Here is a 17,681-nt window from a genome sequence, read left to right as displayed (position 1 = left end):
GGCAGGCGCGTGCCACTCTTACTTTGGGTGTGTGGCTGTTTGTTGTCCCTGACGGAGGACACGGGCTCGTTTTTCTGTGCAGTCACTCTGCTGGTATTGTGAGGTCTGCTTAAAGCTGTGCGGCCGACCTGCTGAAAGGAGCTGTGCCAGGGCAGGATTAAATCTTCTCTGGGTGTTCGGGAGGTGAAGATGCTGCGCAGCAGCGGGGTGCCCTGTCTGATAGCAGGGCAGGCCTCTTCACACTGAATGCTCGTGACTTGTCACCACATGCTGCAAGACAGCTTCATCCCAAAATTGCTAAGGCTTTGGTCTCAGTGAGTTGGTTAGCCCTGTTGTCTGGATTTCTCAGCTCATTTCTCTTCCACCTTGCTGATCTCCTGCTGTTTGTTGTCACTGCTGCCAAGCCCTTGTGTATATAATTTAGGTTCTTCTGCAAATTAGTTCTTACCTCTCCTAATGCTGCCTAAGCTCATCATCTGTAATCAGCCCCGTTCCGTGTGCAGGTTCCTGATCTTGCTCTGCTTTCAGGAAACCAGGTAGTTCTTATGATACCCTTACATCATTCAACATCTTGTTTGTTTTGCAGGGAGTAACCCTGGGGTTCAGCGAGGTTGGGGTGCCTGATGCTCGTGGTGCGCACCGGGCTGCTTTTGTGAACGCTGCAGCAATGTTTTGCTGCCCCGTGGGAAGGGGGAATCAGGGTTTGGCTGGTGCTGGGCGTAGTACTCTGGCCAAGCATTTTGAATCTTCCTTTAAATATTCAGAAATGTGCAGAGGGCTGTAGTCATCTGAGCTGGCTTGTTGCCTTAAGTTTGTCTTATAGTACGTGGGCATTCCCCTTAGTGCAGCGTTCACCCCCTGCCCAGGGAGATGGCTGCTGCTGTTCTGCGAGCACACTGCCCTGCTGCTGAGGGAAGTGGGAAGTTGGTGATGTGCGAGTCTGCTATGTTACCGTTTTGTCACCCAGAAAAGAGCTGGGAACGTTGGCTTGACTGGCTCGGCCATAGGCTGTTACAGGCAGTAAGAAAAAAAGGGTGTGAGTTGCTTGAGTGAGGCTTCTTGGATATTTCAGCATCCTTGGAAGCCAGCGAAAGCTCCAGCAGGGTGATGACAGCTTGGATTTAAAGACTTGGTGACCGTGCACCAGTCCTGGCACCGATTTTTGAGGGCAGGAGTCCAATTTGATTCATTGGCTGCACTGGCTGTGCAAGGAAAGGCGGGGAGTAGAGACCCCAAAAAGTAGGAAAGCTGAAATAATGGCCAGGTCTTAAATTTACTGTCTTTTTGCTGCCAGTTCTTGACTGAAGGAGGCCAACTGCCAGTCCTGAGATGAAGATTGCATGAAACAATCACCCGAACAACAGCTGCCTGTCAGGACCCCAGTGACCACTGACTGTGTCCTCTTGCAGGATCTGAGCTCAGGGCTGCCCTCGGGACAGATCTGCCACGATGAGCAGCGGCTGGAGGTGATCTTCGCAGACCTGGCCAGGCACAAGGATGATGCTCAGCAGCGCAGCTGGGCACTCTACGAGGACGAGAATGTCATCTGCTGCTACCTGGAGGAGCTGCTTCGCATCCTGGTGAGTAAATTTCTCTCTTTGTAGGCATAGCACAGCAGACAGATGCTGGTGAAGTTCCTCTTTTTTTTTTTCTGGTCTCCGTTGTCCTTGTGTTGCCATCAGACTTGCTGTTTCAGGGAGTATAGGCTTCTTGTGCATCTCTTACAGTTGGTGTGAAGCCTTGCCCCTTCTGTGCAGGGTCCTCAGTGCTCTTGAACTGCCTTTCACTCCACCTTATAAAGTGCTTATGAAAGGAATTACAGAACTGTTACTCATGGTGGTTGTGATATATACCTCTCACAGGAGAATACTAAACCTCCCCTTCAAAAACAAACAAACAAAAAAACTCCCAGAGCAAATATTGCACAGGTAGGTCCATTTAAAATACCTTCTGTGGCTGGTATGGCTGACCAGTGTGTGCAAGTTGACATCAGGGTCTGTGCCACATCCTGAGCGCTCCCTTCTGTGGTCTGCTCGTACCCTCCCTGCTGTAAGTCTTTAGTGGAAGCGTGATATAGAGCTGCACCAAATTGTAGCTTCCAAAGCTCTGCTGGTCTTTGTAACCAGTGTCTTAACTGGCTCTAAATACGTGGAATTTCTTAAGTATACAGTGTGTCCAGGCAGACCAACTTATTTTCTCCCTGTCTTTATTCAAACAAGTACTTGGAGGGTGATGCCCAGTAAATGCAAAGATGTGAAAGTTCTTCAGTTCTCATGAAAGAGAGCTTCAAAGCTGTTTTTGCGAGCAAGTATAAAACACTTATAAATTTAAAAAACATTTGTGTGTATGGGAGAGGTGCATCCCCGCAGTGCACAGCAGGGGGAAATGCTGTTCTGGTGCCGTCTCTAGGCTGTATAAGCCCACCTGTGTATGGGGAGCACAATGGTATGGGAGCTGTCACCTGGTGCAGTGACATGGCCTGCGTTACAAACAGGTGCCAGCACTGACTTTGCTGTGGCACCTGTTTTGTATTCCTCTCTGGTTCTGACATAAGCAGAACAAATTATTATTTTTTTCTGTAGTAAATGCCGTTGTCTTTTTACCTCAAAACATGAGCTACTTTCTCACTGCGGGGCCTGCTTCTTTGTGTAATAATTTCCTCCAAATTTAGCGTGGGGGGAGGTACAGTACTTCTCAGTACGGGACCGGCACTGGAGCTGCCATACAGAACTGCAGGATGCGCTCATCAAGGTACTGCTCAGGTCAAGGGGTTTTTAGATGTTTTCAGCCCAAGACGTACTGTACTGCGGAGATGTTTCTTAAGAATTCGCTTTGATGCAGAATCTCCAGGGTGGTGGGTTTGGAGCTGTTTGTGCCCTAGCTTTGGTTGCTTTGTAAGGTGGTTGAGCTGGGGCTACTGAAATCCAAGAGCAGCTAGCCTCCCTGGAGCTCTCTGCGGCAGCTGCCTTGCTGCTTTGATGTGTCACTGGGCTGACCAGTTCATTCCTGCTTCCAGACAGATGCAGACCCAGAAGTTTGCAAGAAAATGTGCAAGAAGAATGAGTTTGAATCCGTCCTGTCCCTTGTGGCATATTATCAGATGGTAAGGTGGCAACGTGCCTTGAATACCTCTTCTTTTTGAGGCTTCCCTGAAGATGCAAAAGAGCAGGGTTGCTCTGATGAATATATGAAACACGTTCCCCTTGGATAGGGCAGTTCTGTGAACTTGTTGGAGTTGTAGCACGTCTCTTCCCCATGCTGGCAAATCTCGTGTTATGCATGCACGCTGCATGGAAGAGCAGAGGACGCTACAGACGCCGAAGCGGAAGCTAGCCCTGTGAAGGGGAAAGCTTGCTGCTTTTATTAGCTCCGTTGAGGGACAGAATCACCATCTCTAATGTCTAGAGAATGGATATCTGAGGATGCCTTGGGTAAGCTGACAGGCTGTGACTGCTCCTCATTTAATTGATGCACTCCTGTGCATTAGTAAATGGCTTTGCTTAGGAAAGTAGGTTGTGAGCAGAAGCCTTGGAAGTGAGGAAGAAAATCAGTATTCACAGGAAGAATGGAAGTTTTGCCTTCAATGGCTACGCAGTGTTGCTTTGCTCCCCTCTTTCCTGGACCTTGCTGCCATAGGATGCTGCGGGGCTTGGAGGCTTTTCCCCATCCTGTCTGAGTCCCCAGCTGCAGCACATCAAGCCTTGCTGCATTTAGCTTTCATCTGGCACATCTGTATCTGAACCCAGAGCTCAGCATTAGGTTCACTGTTACCCTGGGAGGATCCTGCCTTCCCAGCAGCGGGAACTTTAGCCAGTTATGTCTCTCACCTTTGGGTAACCCTCATCTGTGACATGATTTGATCTAATAAATTGTTTTTGCAGGAACACAGGGTGCCACTGCGGCTGCTGCTGTTGAAATGCTTTGGAGCCATGTGCAACTTGGATGCTGCAGTTATCTCAACGCTTGTCAACTCTGTGCTGCCCATGGAGCTGGCCCGGGACATGCAGACTCACACACAAGGTGAGCTAGAGCTGCTGTGCTCAGGTCTCCAGGGACATCTTTCCCTTAGATAGACGGATTACAGCAGCACTGGTAGCCTGTCACTGCCTGACTGCTCTACATGCTCAGTGCTCTGGGGATAAGGGTGTCTGTTTTTACAGTTTTTTAGGTTATAACAGATGTAAGTGGAGAATGCATGGGAGAGGATGTTTCAGTCCAATGGTGCAAGGCCCTCCAGCTCTTGAACATGCCACTAGTGATCTGTATCACTGCTTGTACAGGTCTTAAAGCATGTTTTGAGCTGTTCCAGTTTGATTCATGATGCTGACCAGAGACACCTGCAGACCTGGAGGTTGTGTTGCCAGATTTTGCTATTGTTGTCCCCCAGAGCTCCTACTTAGCTCAGTATCCTTTGTCCCCCAGGAAGAACCAAAGAGCAAGGTGAACATGCAGTAATACTGCCATGACGTTACATTCCAGCCCCTTATGCATTCCTGGCCTGGGGCAGTCACGACTTTGCTTCTCATTTTGAAGTCAGTCTATAGGCCACCAGTGTTGCCAGTGGCATATACTACGTTTTCCCTTAAGTGGATATTGAAAATGTGTTTTGTTCTAATTGTGGCCTGCAATTAAAGTAGCTGTTGAGTGACTGTGTGGATCGAATCAGAAGAACCTGCATATTGAGGTCTTGCTGCCTGTGCACTGATTGCAGCCTGCACCCTGTTGGTTTGCTGTGAGTGTCCTGGGGCCAATGGAGAAGTGCAATTTGGAGATGAGCCTGTAGGGTGACGGTTCTGCTCAGAACAGGACCGTCACACCCATTTCATGTGAGCCAGGGAAATGTCCAAGATGACTGCCTTGGACGTGCATAATAGTTGTCCCCGTCCCCAGCATGCTGCTACAGCCTGTGCCAAACAGTCTGTGTGGTGGACAGGATTCATGGGGTTAATCCGGTGTCTGGGCAGGGGTGTGGGGGGTGAAAGCCAAGCCACAAGGCTTTGTGATCACCTTTGCTTAGATGCTTTGGAGTGCAGATATTTCTCGTGTGGGGACTGACTGAAAAATCCTGTTTGAGCTGAGGGCTGCACAAAGCGCGCTGGGTTAGTGTGGAGAGGGACTGAGATCATTACGGCTGTGTTGGCTAAGCTTTCTCCTTGTGTTACCGCAGCATATCAATTATATGCAGTGAACCTGTCACACTGTTGGTGTTTTTTCTGAGTATATGCATGAGAAGCCGCTTCCCTAGGCGGAGGTATTTTTGCTTGAGAAGCAAATAATACTCAGTTACAGAGCTATGACTGTGCTTCTCTGACAATGCTACTGATTTTGTGCTGCCAAAAATAAACTTTATTGTGCACCTGTCACTAACTTGTAAAGATTGTCTCCAGGTGAACCTCTCCTGTGCCATGCAAGCAGCCTTCAGTCTTCTGCTCTGTTCCTTTAGTCTTCTGCTCTGTTCAGCTGATCCTGAGCTGTCTCAGAGCCCCTTGTTATGTCCTGCCTGGTCATGGCATTGCTGTCCAGGGCATTTTCCCAGGGGCTGCATCATCCCAAGTAGCACAGCTACCTCTGCCTGTTGCTTGTGCTGGAGCATCAAGCTCTGACATGGGCGACTTCTGTACACCTTTGCCGATCTACCTGTGGTGGGCTGAATCAGGCCCATCTCCTAGCAAGTGTGAGACTCTGCTTTGGGGACCTAAAAGCATTGCAGTGGAAGTGAATGGAAAGTGGCTCTGCTACGTCCCCTGGACTTCTAACCTGCAGCTGTGTGGTGTCCCTTCTTTCCTTAACTTTGTCTCAAGTGAGATGCTATTTGCCCTCCTCACTGTAATATGTAGGCAATACCGTTAAACAGTTAAAAGCTGCTCTTCTTTGGTTACAGGAGCCTCTCAAAGTGATGTCCTGATGCTCTGCTGCCTTTCTCGTGCTAATGCTTGCAAGCATCTCATCTGTGCAGCATCCAATCCTCCTGGCCTTCTCGGCAGGGCTGCGGTGAAGTAACCATCCTTGACCCAGACGTATCTGTCCTTCAGAGGTGACTTAGGGCATTAGTAGTTCCCTCCTGCCATTCTGGTGCTTACTGCTTCATGTCCTGCTGCCAAATGGCAAGCAGTACTTCGTGTGAAAACACGACCTTGAATGCTGGAATGACTTGAGCGTATTTTGGTACTAGGAACTGGGGAATAGCAGCTGATCCGTGACATACCGTGCAATAGCTAATCCCTTCTGTGGATGGCAGGGGCTGGAGCAATCAGTGCCAGCACTGAGCCACCGGGGACTGTTGCACTGGCTGCAGCAGCTCTGTGGGATCCCTCCTGGCTTGTTACTGAAGAGCAGCCGAGGCTGAAGCTCTGTGCGTGGATGCTGGGTGCCTTTGATGAGAAGGAGCTTTACCCTGGGGTCGAGGCAGGCGTGTTGGCTGCTGGCCAGTTCTTCTGCCAGATGCTTGGGTCTTATTGCTTCTGGACAGCCACTTCCCTCTGATGCGCCTGGCCTGCGCATCTATCAGTGTTAGAAGAGCTTATAATAAGACACAGTGAGGCAGAATTAGCCAGAACAATTCCATAGAAAACAGACGGGGATAATCCACTCAGTAATTGTGACTTTCTCCCCTGTTGCAGCTCAGTGTACATGCAAGTCAGCTGTCAGGCTCCTTTTATTTGAGTTGTAGACAGCTGTGTCTGCTCCCAGTGCCTGAATTTGTGCTGCTATGTTTAGAGGTGGAAAGCAAGGTCTTTGAAGGCCTCTGAGAAATTCCTGTCACACATAACAGCAGCTTTCTTGCCAGCACCTCAGCAGGCTCGGGAAGTGCAGGCCGGTGAGCACACAGCCGCATCTCTGCCACCCTTCGTGGCCACTTGAGTGACATTCATCGCTCTGACGTCAACAGCGTCCCACTGCTTCAGGAGAGTTGTGTTAATGCTATTTACGTGCTTGCAGCCACGCGTGCTGCTCTGGAAGGAAAAAAGGCTGTGCTTCGGCTGGCAATTACTCTGTTCTTCAGCATCTTAAAGGGCACAGCCTTGGATGAGACTTGTCACAGCAGGAACACTCCAAAAACTTGTAGAGTCTGTGGTGAGCGAGTGCACCAGGTTAATCCAGATTTTCTCCGAGTTCAGCTTTCAGACTGTTTTCATCATCCTTTCATTCAGCATTCTTAGGCAAATCCAACAAGATTTGCCACCTAGTAGTGAGTCTGCTGTCAGCCAAGATGAATGGACAATAGTTCATGGCAGATGGGCCAAGGACGTGTGAAACCACCCTCCCCATCCATATCTAATTAATCTCCTTCCCTATTTTCTACAACTGTATGTTCATCACTGGCTTCTAGTTCTCAGATCATTATTTTATTGCTCCTGATCCGATGAGAGAAAATGTTTTGATTGTGAAAGCCTTATTAAGAACACAGGAACAGCAGGTCCCTATATCTACTGCAGCATCCTGCCTCTGGTACCAGCTCCGGATGCCTTGGAGGAAGGAGTGAAGAGACCGTGTAGTGAACAATTAGGAAAAAAGCACTCCCAAATGTGGGAACATGCCCACGGTAGCTGGTTGGTTACACCTAGGAGCAACTTTTACCTGTCAGCTCCAACTGTGCAGGTTCCTGCTACTTTTGTCAGATTCTTTTCCTACTACAGTGAGCTTTGGCATCACTGACACCTTGTAGCTGGGAGGTCCTTATGTAAGTATGAAATATAGTTAAGTTATTGAATGTCCTCCCTCTCCATTTAGCAAGAGTAAACAGCAGTTCCCAGCTTTCTTTGCTGCCACGTGGTCCAGACTGCTCTCATACAAACTCTTAATCTTTTTAATGCATAAAGCCCCAAATGATACGTTCTTGCTAAAGTATTTGCTGTTCGAAACCTCAAGCATCTTGTGGAGTTTCGACAAAGTCTGCATGTTCTTTATTTACAGACTCTGCTTATTGAGATGACTTCTCAGGATTAGTAGGCAGATAGGATTTAATTTTTTCCCTCTTGCTAACAGTAAGTCTGTGAGCTGCCAAGTGCTGCAAGTCCAGGGGCCAATTCCAGGAGCACCTAGTAGCAGTGAAGGCATCAGCCTGTGCAGTCAAAGTCAAACTGCAGGACACGAGTGCTTAGAGCTGGATTGATCTGTGCACAGAGCAGTGATATGTCTTAATGGGTCAGTGGGGGGAACCGGAACCAGTATGTCTTGCAGGGAAGGATCAGACATCAAAGGGACTTTTTTCTTCTGATCCGATCAGAAGTACTGTTTTGGTCTTCTAATAACGAAACACATGGTTTTCTTGTAACAGGTGCCTGTAGGCTATTTCGGCAGATGTAGCTGAACTTTATTTAGCCAGTACATGTGGTAACCTGCTTCATAAAAATAATACAACTTTTCCTATCATCTTCAAAATTGCTAAAACGGATGGAGGCTGCCTTTTGTTATAACACAGATCGTATTCTGTGACTTTTTTTCCCCCTGCAAATATCTACTGAGGTGTATCAGTTAATTAAAATTCCGGGAAGGCACCGGCTGTGGTTCTGTGGGATATTTACATATAGCTGCTGCCAGCAAAAAATTGTGTTGGACTAGCAGGCTGCAGGACGTGTTAGCGCTGGAGATGCGTGTGGCCTGGGAAGCGGGCAGATGCACAGCCGGAGTCGTGAGCGGGGATCTGGGCTCCCCAGAGACCTCTCGTACCTCCGGGCAGAGCTGAGGTAGCACAAGTGGAGCAGTGCAGAGATGGTAACGAGCAGCACAGCAGTCCGGGGGTGGTGCTGGTTGGAACAGGCAGTATTTCAAGGTGGCCAGATGGATGCTTTTTTGGGTTCAGTAATTGCATAACTATGGAATGCGTCCTGGGACTGTGCAGGGGAGGTTTTTAATTATTCTGATCGAGTTTGCCCAGATCCTCTTAAGTGGAAGGGAAAAAAAATTGAGAATTTTGTTGTATTTTTAAATTGATTTAGAAATGCATGGCACAGAAGGCATGTGCTTAAACAAGGGGAAAATACCCTTATAGTTCAATAAATACAGGAACAAAGAGCAGTCTAATCAGTGTTAAATGTCTGTACGAAATGTGTGACTTTGCCTCTGCAGCTAGGGAATAGCGTGTTGCACCCTCAGAAGAATTAATGGCAGGACCTCTGGGTTTGTCTTGCAGATCATCAGAAGATGTGCTACTCTGCCCTGGTGCTGGCAATGATATTCTCCATGGGGGAGCCCCTTCCATATCATCACTACGGTAAGAGTGGCACGTGCTTGTGGCTGGGTAGGATGGCAGAGCTGATGCTGGGACATTTAGGGCACGTCAGCAGGCACAGGAGAGGGAGCTTTTCTGGTGGCCAAATCAGGGACAGCTAGGGGAGAGCTCAATGTCAGCAAGGCAAGAATGGGGTCTGCTCTTCACTAGAGCCTGCCTGCTGGAAACAGCTGAGATGACAGATTTTCAGAACGAGCAGCACAAGTCTGGGTTGGAGCAGTGGAGGGCTGATGCCATGCTGCAGAAGATGCAGTTTGGCCCATCGCTTATGGCTAAGTGGCATACTTATCCAAATATTTTTTTTTACTGCTGTCCTTCACGACAACACGCGCCTCATTTGTCTGAGACATTCTGTCTGCTGATGAGGCTGAGTCCAGATTGTTCCACGAACGCCCACTAAATCCATCAGCTGCATAATGTGGCCTTTCCCTGCTCTCCCTTGTAACAGCGTGGTGCAGCCCTGTGAGTTTCAAGCTCTTAGTGAGAGCAGAGATGATTGAGAGTATTGCAATCAATAGGGAAGTGCAAATGTTCCAGATCTGTTTTATCCATTGTCCTCTCATTCCAACCTTCAGCTAGAAAGCACTCTCTGCCTGTATCTTTCCTTGGCCAGGTATTGTTTTCCCAATACTTGGGAAGCTCTGGGTTCAGTTTTCATTAGTTCTCCTATAGAAACACTGTAGAGATTTTCATAATCATCTCCTCAGCAGCTTCACCTTAACACCCCAATAAACACGTACAAGATTTAAGCCGGTGCAGCAGGGACTGAGCAGTGAGTTTCCACATCTCCTGCTTTTCTCTCCTCGTGTAACCCTGGCAATTATTTCCAGCAGGTGGACTTATTTGCATGAGCTCCTGAGCTTTCTTAATAGCTAAATTGAAAAATGGGTTATTACTAATGATCTGGATGATTATTCTTTTTTAAACAGATGGATTAGATCAGTGGTCAAGAATACAAATCTCTTCCTATCTGAAGCCTTCCTTGGTAGCAGTGATGCTGGAACAACAGCTAAAGCAGAATTTGGCATTTTATTTACTCCAAAAAATTGCCAGTGGGAGACCAACATTCAGCATTTGTCTGAACTGTGGGTAGCTCTCTGAGTCATTTGTCTCTTGCACAAAGACATTTGTTAATTCCCTGGTGGCTGACACCGGCACTCTACTAATGGTTTTAAGCATAAAAGCATGGGGAAGTGGCTTGCACGGTCCCTTGTTACTTGGTTTATTTTCACAGTGCTGTAAATGTCCATCTTTCTCTTTGTGCAGAACATCTCAACTCTCAGTTTGTGCAGTTCTTGCTGGACGTGATTGAGGACGGGCTGCCCTCAGACACCACTGACCAGCTGCCTGACTTGTTTGTCAATGTCCTTTTGGCCTTCAATCTCCACATTCCAGGTTGGTTTGGTGCTGTTCTGCCTTGGCAGGATTTCAGTGGTCTGGAGCAACAAGGGGATGAAGAATGGGACTTGAAGGTGCTGTGATAACCTGTCCAGCTCCCATAGCCTCTGGCAGTACACCATTTCGCCCAAGCCTTTTGTCTTGTTAAATATTGTTCAAAACCCCAGAGGAAAGAACAGCCTGAGAGCCCACGTCCAACCAGCTGACCCTCTGAAGCCCAGTGGATTTCTCTCTATACTTACAAGCTGGCTGGATCAAAGCAATTTCTGGCCTGCGCTTGCAGAGCGTGCATGTGGCTAACTCAGGCACAGTTAATTTGGAAGAGAAGATGCTCCAATACGAATTTCTTGAAATCAGTCCAAAAAGAAAGTCGTCTGCTTTTTGTAGGTCTTTACAGACCTGCTTACGTCGCTGCACCTCTTGCACTTCATTCAGTGCTCATGCACTGGGGCCAGGCTCTTCAACCTTAGCCTGAGCTGCACACTCTCCTGGCTCCCCTCATTCTCAATCCTCCCTTCCCTGCTGAGCTCCTTAATAGACAAAACCTCTGGTCCCCAGAGAAGGGCATTTGCCCTCTCCCTACCAGGGCTGTCTGTGAGCTTCAAAGTCTGCTGTTGGATGACTGGAGTAGTGCCATGTCCTGGTAAGAGAGGCCACTTGTTCACCCTGAGTGTGCAAAACCTCCTATTGCTCCAGTTGTCTTTTAATTATTTCCTCTTGGTCAGCTTCATGCCTTTATCCTTGGCTTTGTGGAGAGAGGGGAGGATAAAGGAACAGAGACATGTCCAGTAATTTACCTGTTATCTTGAGTTGTGCTTCATTTAATATTTGTGTGAAAGTTTCTAATTTCATGTGCAAGTTGATTGCACAGAGGCTGATCAAGCATAGTCTCTGCTGCTTTCATTCATTACACCTTCTCACAGCTACCCATATACTTCCTGACTGCAGTAATTAGGCAATAATGTATGACAGGCAGCGTGTTTCTGGGGGATTATTGCCCACCTGGGGTGTAGCCAAGAGCAGTGACTTGTTCTCTGATGCTAAGAACATGTTAAATGATTTTCAGGTTGCTTATTAGTGGATGGAATTTTTATTCCTCTGTCTGCAAGGTTCATCTGTCTTGTATTTCAGTTGTGTGGAGTTAGTTCAAAAAAAAAAAAATCTGCTAAAATGAATTATATTGATGCCTTTCAATGTGAAGGATCCTAAAACCCTTCACAGCCCATGAAATATTATAGGGTCGCCAATCCTGATGCAGAAATAGCCACACTGTGCTGTTTGGATGCTTCTCAGCAGGCACACTCATTCTCTGGTAGCTTGTTGTACAGTGGGGCTTCTTCAGCACGGACCACCTCCTCCTCTGATATCCCAAAGTACTTGCCTTCTGGCCAGTCCATAATCACTCTGGTCAAATCTTCGTTTCTGTGTTTAATTTGTTCAAAGGCTTGGTGTAAGCACTGCTCTACAACAATTAAAACATCAGCATGTTATCAGCGCTCTTCTCATTCTAATCCAAAACATAGCACCCTGCCAGCTACTAGGAGGAAAATTAACTCTGTCCTACCTGAAACCAGGACAGATATCCACCCCTTATTCCATACCATTTATGTCATGCTCAGGTTACACTCTTTCCAATACCTTCTAATTAATCACCATTTTCATCTATGATATATAGCAACCATGGTAGTGATGCCATACAGTGTTATATGACAATTAACATACTACAATTCAACTCATGGGCTATTCTCACCCAGTATTAGGTCCCCTTGAGGTACACACCGAACCTCCCCATTCTTTTGCATTACCCACCAAGTGCATCCAGGTCCCTGGGCAAAAGCAATCCCACGAATGGGCTTGCCTTTTCCTGAGGCAGGAGTAGCCCAGACTGTCTTACCCAGCATGTTTCTTACGTGCACTACAGGAACTTTATCCCCTTCTACAGTGCGTAACAGGTTTGATTGGGCAGGTCCAGCTCGGTTGGCAGATCCTCTAGTATTGACTAACCAGGTGGCCTTTGCCAAATGCGTTTCCCAATTTTTGAATATCCCAGCACCCATTGCTTTCAGTGTAGTCTTTAACAGTCCATTGTATCGTTCAACTTTCCTGGAGGCTGGTGCATGAGGTCTGCTGGGGTGAGTGTATTTTAGCAACGAGAAGTCACCCCCAAAGCAGGTCAGGGGACATCTCCCGGAGGAACTCTTCAACCCTTCCTGTGGCACAGCCCAGTGCTGAGTGTTGGGAAGAAGTACTTTTCCCTTCTGGCGTGCTTCTAGGAGCTGGCCATCACTTCTTGTGAGAGCTTGCAAGGCAATAAATTCCAGTGGGGCACTGCTGATGCAGAGTGTGAGGGTGCAGGAGAGAGGAGCCCTTGGCTTCAGAGGGCTGTGAGCAGGGGCCATGTTCCACAATATAAAGCCTCTGCAAGGTATTTTGGCTTGCTGAACTGAAGCCCACATGTGAATCTGATGCACACAGAAAGACCTAATTATTTAATGCATTGCTTCCAGACTTGTTTCACCTCTCCTATCGGTCCCTCTCCCTGCTTGCCCGTTCTGGGAGGCTGAAACTTTTTGGTTCACGCTGGTTCCCAGTCGCTCCCCAGAGCAACGATGTGAAGTAGGAGCCCTCTGCTGTTTTTTTTTTTTTTTGTTGGTGGTGTTACTGTGGTCTCAGCAAACAAAGGCATGTGCTGAATGGGGTTTCTTCCCTAGTTCCAGAACACAGTGTGATCATGACTACGATAAGCAAGCACTCGAATGTCAAGACGTTCACGGAGAAGCTGCTGCTGCTGCTGAACAGGGGAGGTGAGTGTGGCATTGTTACGGGGCTGGTGGGGGGTGCAGCTAATGGTGACTCAGGGAGAGGAGCCCGGTGCTCCTGAGGGGCTGGGATGTTGGATGCAGGTAGCTGAGGAGCTGGGGGCTCGGGCAGGATGCTGTGCTGCCTGGTGAGTTTGTGAGGGTGACAGGCTGCATTGCTGAGGACGGAGCTGCATAAAGAATGAAGCGATACTGACTGCAGCAGGGAAGGGAGAAGAGGCCTCTGGGCCAGCTTTTTCATGCAAACTGGTGTTCCTGTGTCAGACCAGCCCCGTCTCGCAGTGCAGCTGCCTCTAGGCAAGCTCTTGTCGGGAGGAAAGCTGGTGCTGGGCCACTTCTGTCCTCGGACAGACGGGGCTCCGTCGGTGCTGGCACACGAACCAGAGCGTGTGCTGGCAGTCAGCTGCTCTGGGGGACAGATCCAGAGGGAGTTCTTGCTTTCCGACAGGCCGCTTAGAGTGAAACTTCCCATCTCAAAATTGCCAGCAGAGGGTTAGCTCCGTGCCCGCTCCAGGCGTGGAGTGAAAGCCGCTGTATGTACAGAGCTTTTGCACGGCAGATTGTTAGAAAGCTGGAGATCGCTGCAGGCAGAGCAGTGCCAGGTATTTCTGCCTGTGCTGCATGCCACTATTGTGCTTTCTAATACCTTCTGGATCACAGGGGCTTTGCTGCCTGAGATTCATTTTGTTGATTTGCTGGTAAATAACTCATCCTGTGATGCTTGCAGCTCATCTTACTCAGGCTTTAGTTCTCTTTGGGGTTGCAAATCAGTCTCTATGCTATATCAGCTTGAGGACAGCCTGCATATCCGTGCTCCTATGTCTGGCCTCGTCCCAAAGCCTTTGTTTAGCCTTTTCCATGCCAGATTCCCTACAGGGATCACCCTACTGTGAGGGGCTGGGGGAAGAAAGGGGGGGGGTGAAAACCTAATGAAGATGCTTCTCTTGTGCCCTCCTTCTGCTGGAGGGTCCTGCAGTGTTCTAGAGCCCCTCTTGGGGTCTGCAGGGACGTGTTTTGGTAGAAAACAGGACGTGACGGCTAATTTAAACTTGGAGGTGTTTCTTTTCGTGCTTCCAGGATGGTACTAGCCTCGTCTCCATGGTGAAAGCTTGTCTCTGACACAGGCCCTGGTGGGCTTTTCAGAGGGGTCATTCGACCAGACTTAATAAACCAGGGAGAAAATGAGTGGTAGCTGTTGAGCAAGGAGGGGAGGCACTGGGAGGAGGTGATGCACTAATGAGCTTTCACCTGGGATGTTAGGTGAAACATAAACAATGATTAATGCTAATGCTAATGAATTTGGACTCTGCTTGGTGCCCTGCAGAGCTGCCATCCTGATTACACAGCTTTGTGTGAGGCACGGAGGTCTGCCAGCACGAAAGCTAGCTGTAGGGCAGGGAGCAGCTCACAGAGGTCAGGGGCAGCCTCCTCCAAATCCTGTAGGGCCTAACGCAGGGGTTGACACTGAAGATGGAGGAGGTGGGAGGAGTGCTTGGCCTTAATGCAATCTCTCTGCCACCTCCAGATGATCCAGTTTGTATCTTCAAGCATCAGCCTCAGCCGCCGCACTCAGTGCTGAAGTTTCTGCAGGACATCTTTGCCAGCAAGGATACAGCCAGCATCTTCTACCACACAGACATGATGGTCCTGATAGACATCCTGGTGCGGCAGATCGCTGATCTCTCCCCTGGAGACAAGGTGCTTGCAGGAGGCTGTAGGCTTTGAAAAAGGGAGCACAGTCCCTAAGAAATAGTGTTTTTCCTTGTCATCTGTAGGGCCTGCTGATGCAGACAGGAGTGGAGTCCTGGGGTGGGCGCAACATTTCTGGGTGCCCAAATCTGTCTTGGGGTCTGAGGAGGAGGAGGGGGGATTTATCTTGCCTGACACACCGTCGTAGAAAGGTGTATTTGAAGAAACATCTGCCAGGCTTTTGGTGGTCTGCACCCTTCTGTCCAGCAACCTTTGGGCCCCTCTGTGAGTAGTAGAAGTAGGAGGGATTGCTTGTTTTTTGTTAGTGCAAGAGGCAGGGGATGTGTCTGTTTGAGTTGGTCAAGAGCAATATTAGGGTGCTGTGGGAAAAGTGCAGTTTTCCATACTACTAACGAGTCCTTAAGCAAAGCAGGTGCCTTTGGAGTTGCTCTCTGGCTGGTCATGCAGCAGCAGCTGTTCCTGTGCTCATGCTGTAATGGAGGCTGGCATGCTTGTTTATCTCACTTTGAATCTTTCATTGTGCTCTCTGTTTTTTCTCCCCTCCCACTTGGCAGCTGAGGATGGAGTATCTGTCTCTGATGCACGCCATCATCCGCTCCACGCCATATCTGCAGCACCAGCACCGCCTCTCTGACCTGCAGGGCATCTTGCAGCGCATCCTAGGGGAGGAGGAGGAGGGGCAGCAGTGCCAGATGGACAAACTGATCATCTTGGAGATTTACAAGGAGTTCCCAGAAATCTCTCCTGGTACCAGCTAACTGCCCCTTGGCTCGGACTGGAGTTCGAACCACTTGGATCAAAGACGTCTCTTGTTGACACTTTCTCCTCGTTTCCTTCCAGTACAGCTCATACCTTATATTCCTCCGTGCGAGGCCTAGGTTCGGACAGTGTTCACCGGCCCTTTAGAAACGCAAGCAACAGAAAGGGCATGGGGTGCCCTGGGGCCTGGCGCTCCGGGAGGTTGGCGCTGGGCAGAGCGGGGTGGGCGCTGGCACGTGGTTTACCTCCAGCACTCGGGCAGGAGGCATTTAACCGGCACGAGGGGCAGAGAGCTCGAGAGGGACTTAGCCAGGGTGGCGGTGTGCGTTCAGCTGCGCTGGTGTCCTGAGGTCCCGAAGCGAAAGGCCTTTGCCTTCGAGTATCACTTCTTTTCCATGTGCATCTCCCTGCAGTGTCCAAGTGGAGTCCGCTGGTGCTTGGAAGAAGCTTTCGTAACATCTGTTTTGTTCGCTGCTGCTAGTGCCAATGTGCTGCAGCCCTGCCAAGGGAGGTAGCCTGCTCGCTGTCTAACGCCTTGTCTAGTGAGCCTTCCCCTCCCTCCTGGCCCTCAGCTTTGACTAGAGGTAGCAGTCCACGTCGGGTCATAGAGGTCTTAGCACAGCAGCTGCTTTTTTCAACCTGCTTTCTATAGTGATGTTTAAATCTGAATTTCTTGCCCACTGTGGCAGCCTAGAACTAACGGCTGCCTGGGCGACACTGCTCTTAGGAAGCCTTTGGCGTGGACACAGTGCAAAGACACGTCCTGCCAAGCAGAAGCTGCTGCTTGCTGCCTCTCTAGCAGCATTGCCCCGGGCAGAGGGGCTGCGTGTGGGCAGGGGCACTCTCTTTGTAAAGCCTGTGGATTTTCTTGCCTTGAGCTTCGTAGCAGCTCTGCCTCGCTGCCCTTCCTCTCCATGCGGCAGCGCTCGGAGGCAGCGTGAGCCTGGTGTCCAGTAGCTGTTTGTGACTATGCACGAGTGTGGGGAACCCTTATTTATATTTCCTCTATGTTTCTAGCAAATGGGATTAACCTGTTTCCCTGTTACAGATGGTCACACACACTAACATGGGTCTCTTAAATATTTGTGTCCGCAGTCTGGTCACTCCCTGTCCCCAGCTGTTCCTTTGCAGTATCCTGGTAGGAGCTATTGGCATTTGGAACTGGAAGTACTGGGCGCTGTGTTTTATAGCTTGAGGAAACAACACCTGAGCTCTGCTCTGCAGGCCTGGGCTCTGGGCACAGGGGCAGCGATGCTCAGGAACAGAGGGGTGAGGACCCCCTCGAGTCAGCCTGGGAGTGTCCAAAGCATAATAACCGCCCTCATAGAGAAACCTATTTTTCCCCTGTAAAAATGTATGAATGTCAAAAGGGATCCTGTATTTTCTTAAACACTAAGTGTAACATGCAGAGGAATAAAATGTCTTAAACTGGACTTGTGTGAATGTAGCCCCGTCTGTCCCAGCGTGGCGTGGGTGAGCCCTGTCGAGGGGGGGACTGAGGCAGAGGGGTGGCTGGGTGCCGGCTGTGGGGTGGGTGTCTGCTGCCTGGAAAGCAAAGCACTGGCTGCTCACCCCAAATGGGAGTGGTGCTGCAGTCACTTTTCCCACACTTGGCTTCCAGCACTGAGACACGAGTTTCCATCAGCTGTTTCAGGCCATTATTAGGGTGCTATCTCCTCATATCAGCATGTTTGCGGCAGCTCGGGGTGTTGGGGGCCTGGTGCAGCGGAAGCAATCTGTGACCTGCACCTCTGGTTTATTGT

At 49.3% G+C, this 17,681-nt stretch overlaps 1 protein-coding gene across 1 annotated transcript in view; it reads left to right on the top strand.

Moving 5' to 3' along the window:
• NCKIPSD (NCK interacting protein with SH3 domain) overlaps window positions 1-17,346 on the top strand; it is a 49,292-nt gene extending 31,946 nt beyond the window's left edge. The window contains exons 6-13 of the mRNA XM_035546510.2: window positions 1,410-1,580; window positions 3,017-3,103; window positions 3,882-4,020; window positions 9,134-9,214; window positions 10,499-10,627; window positions 13,342-13,434; window positions 14,975-15,147; window positions 15,714-17,346. Coding sequence (XP_035402403.1) covers window positions 1,410-1,580; window positions 3,017-3,103; window positions 3,882-4,020; window positions 9,134-9,214; window positions 10,499-10,627; window positions 13,342-13,434; window positions 14,975-15,147; window positions 15,714-15,917 — 1,077 coding nt within the window. The 3' untranslated portion in view covers window positions 15,918-17,346. The remainder of the gene's footprint in view (window positions 1-1,409; window positions 1,581-3,016; window positions 3,104-3,881; window positions 4,021-9,133; window positions 9,215-10,498; window positions 10,628-13,341; window positions 13,435-14,974; window positions 15,148-15,713) is intronic.
• The last annotated feature ends 335 nt before the right edge of the window (window positions 17,347-17,681 follow it).

The sequence above is a fragment of the Cygnus atratus genome, chromosome 10 (genome assembly GCF_013377495.2).
Source record: "Cygnus atratus isolate AKBS03 ecotype Queensland, Australia chromosome 10, CAtr_DNAZoo_HiC_assembly, whole genome shotgun sequence".
Taxonomy (NCBI): Eukaryota; Metazoa; Chordata; class Aves; order Anseriformes; family Anatidae; genus Cygnus; species Cygnus atratus.
This window is presented reverse-complemented; position numbering and strand designations above follow the sequence as displayed.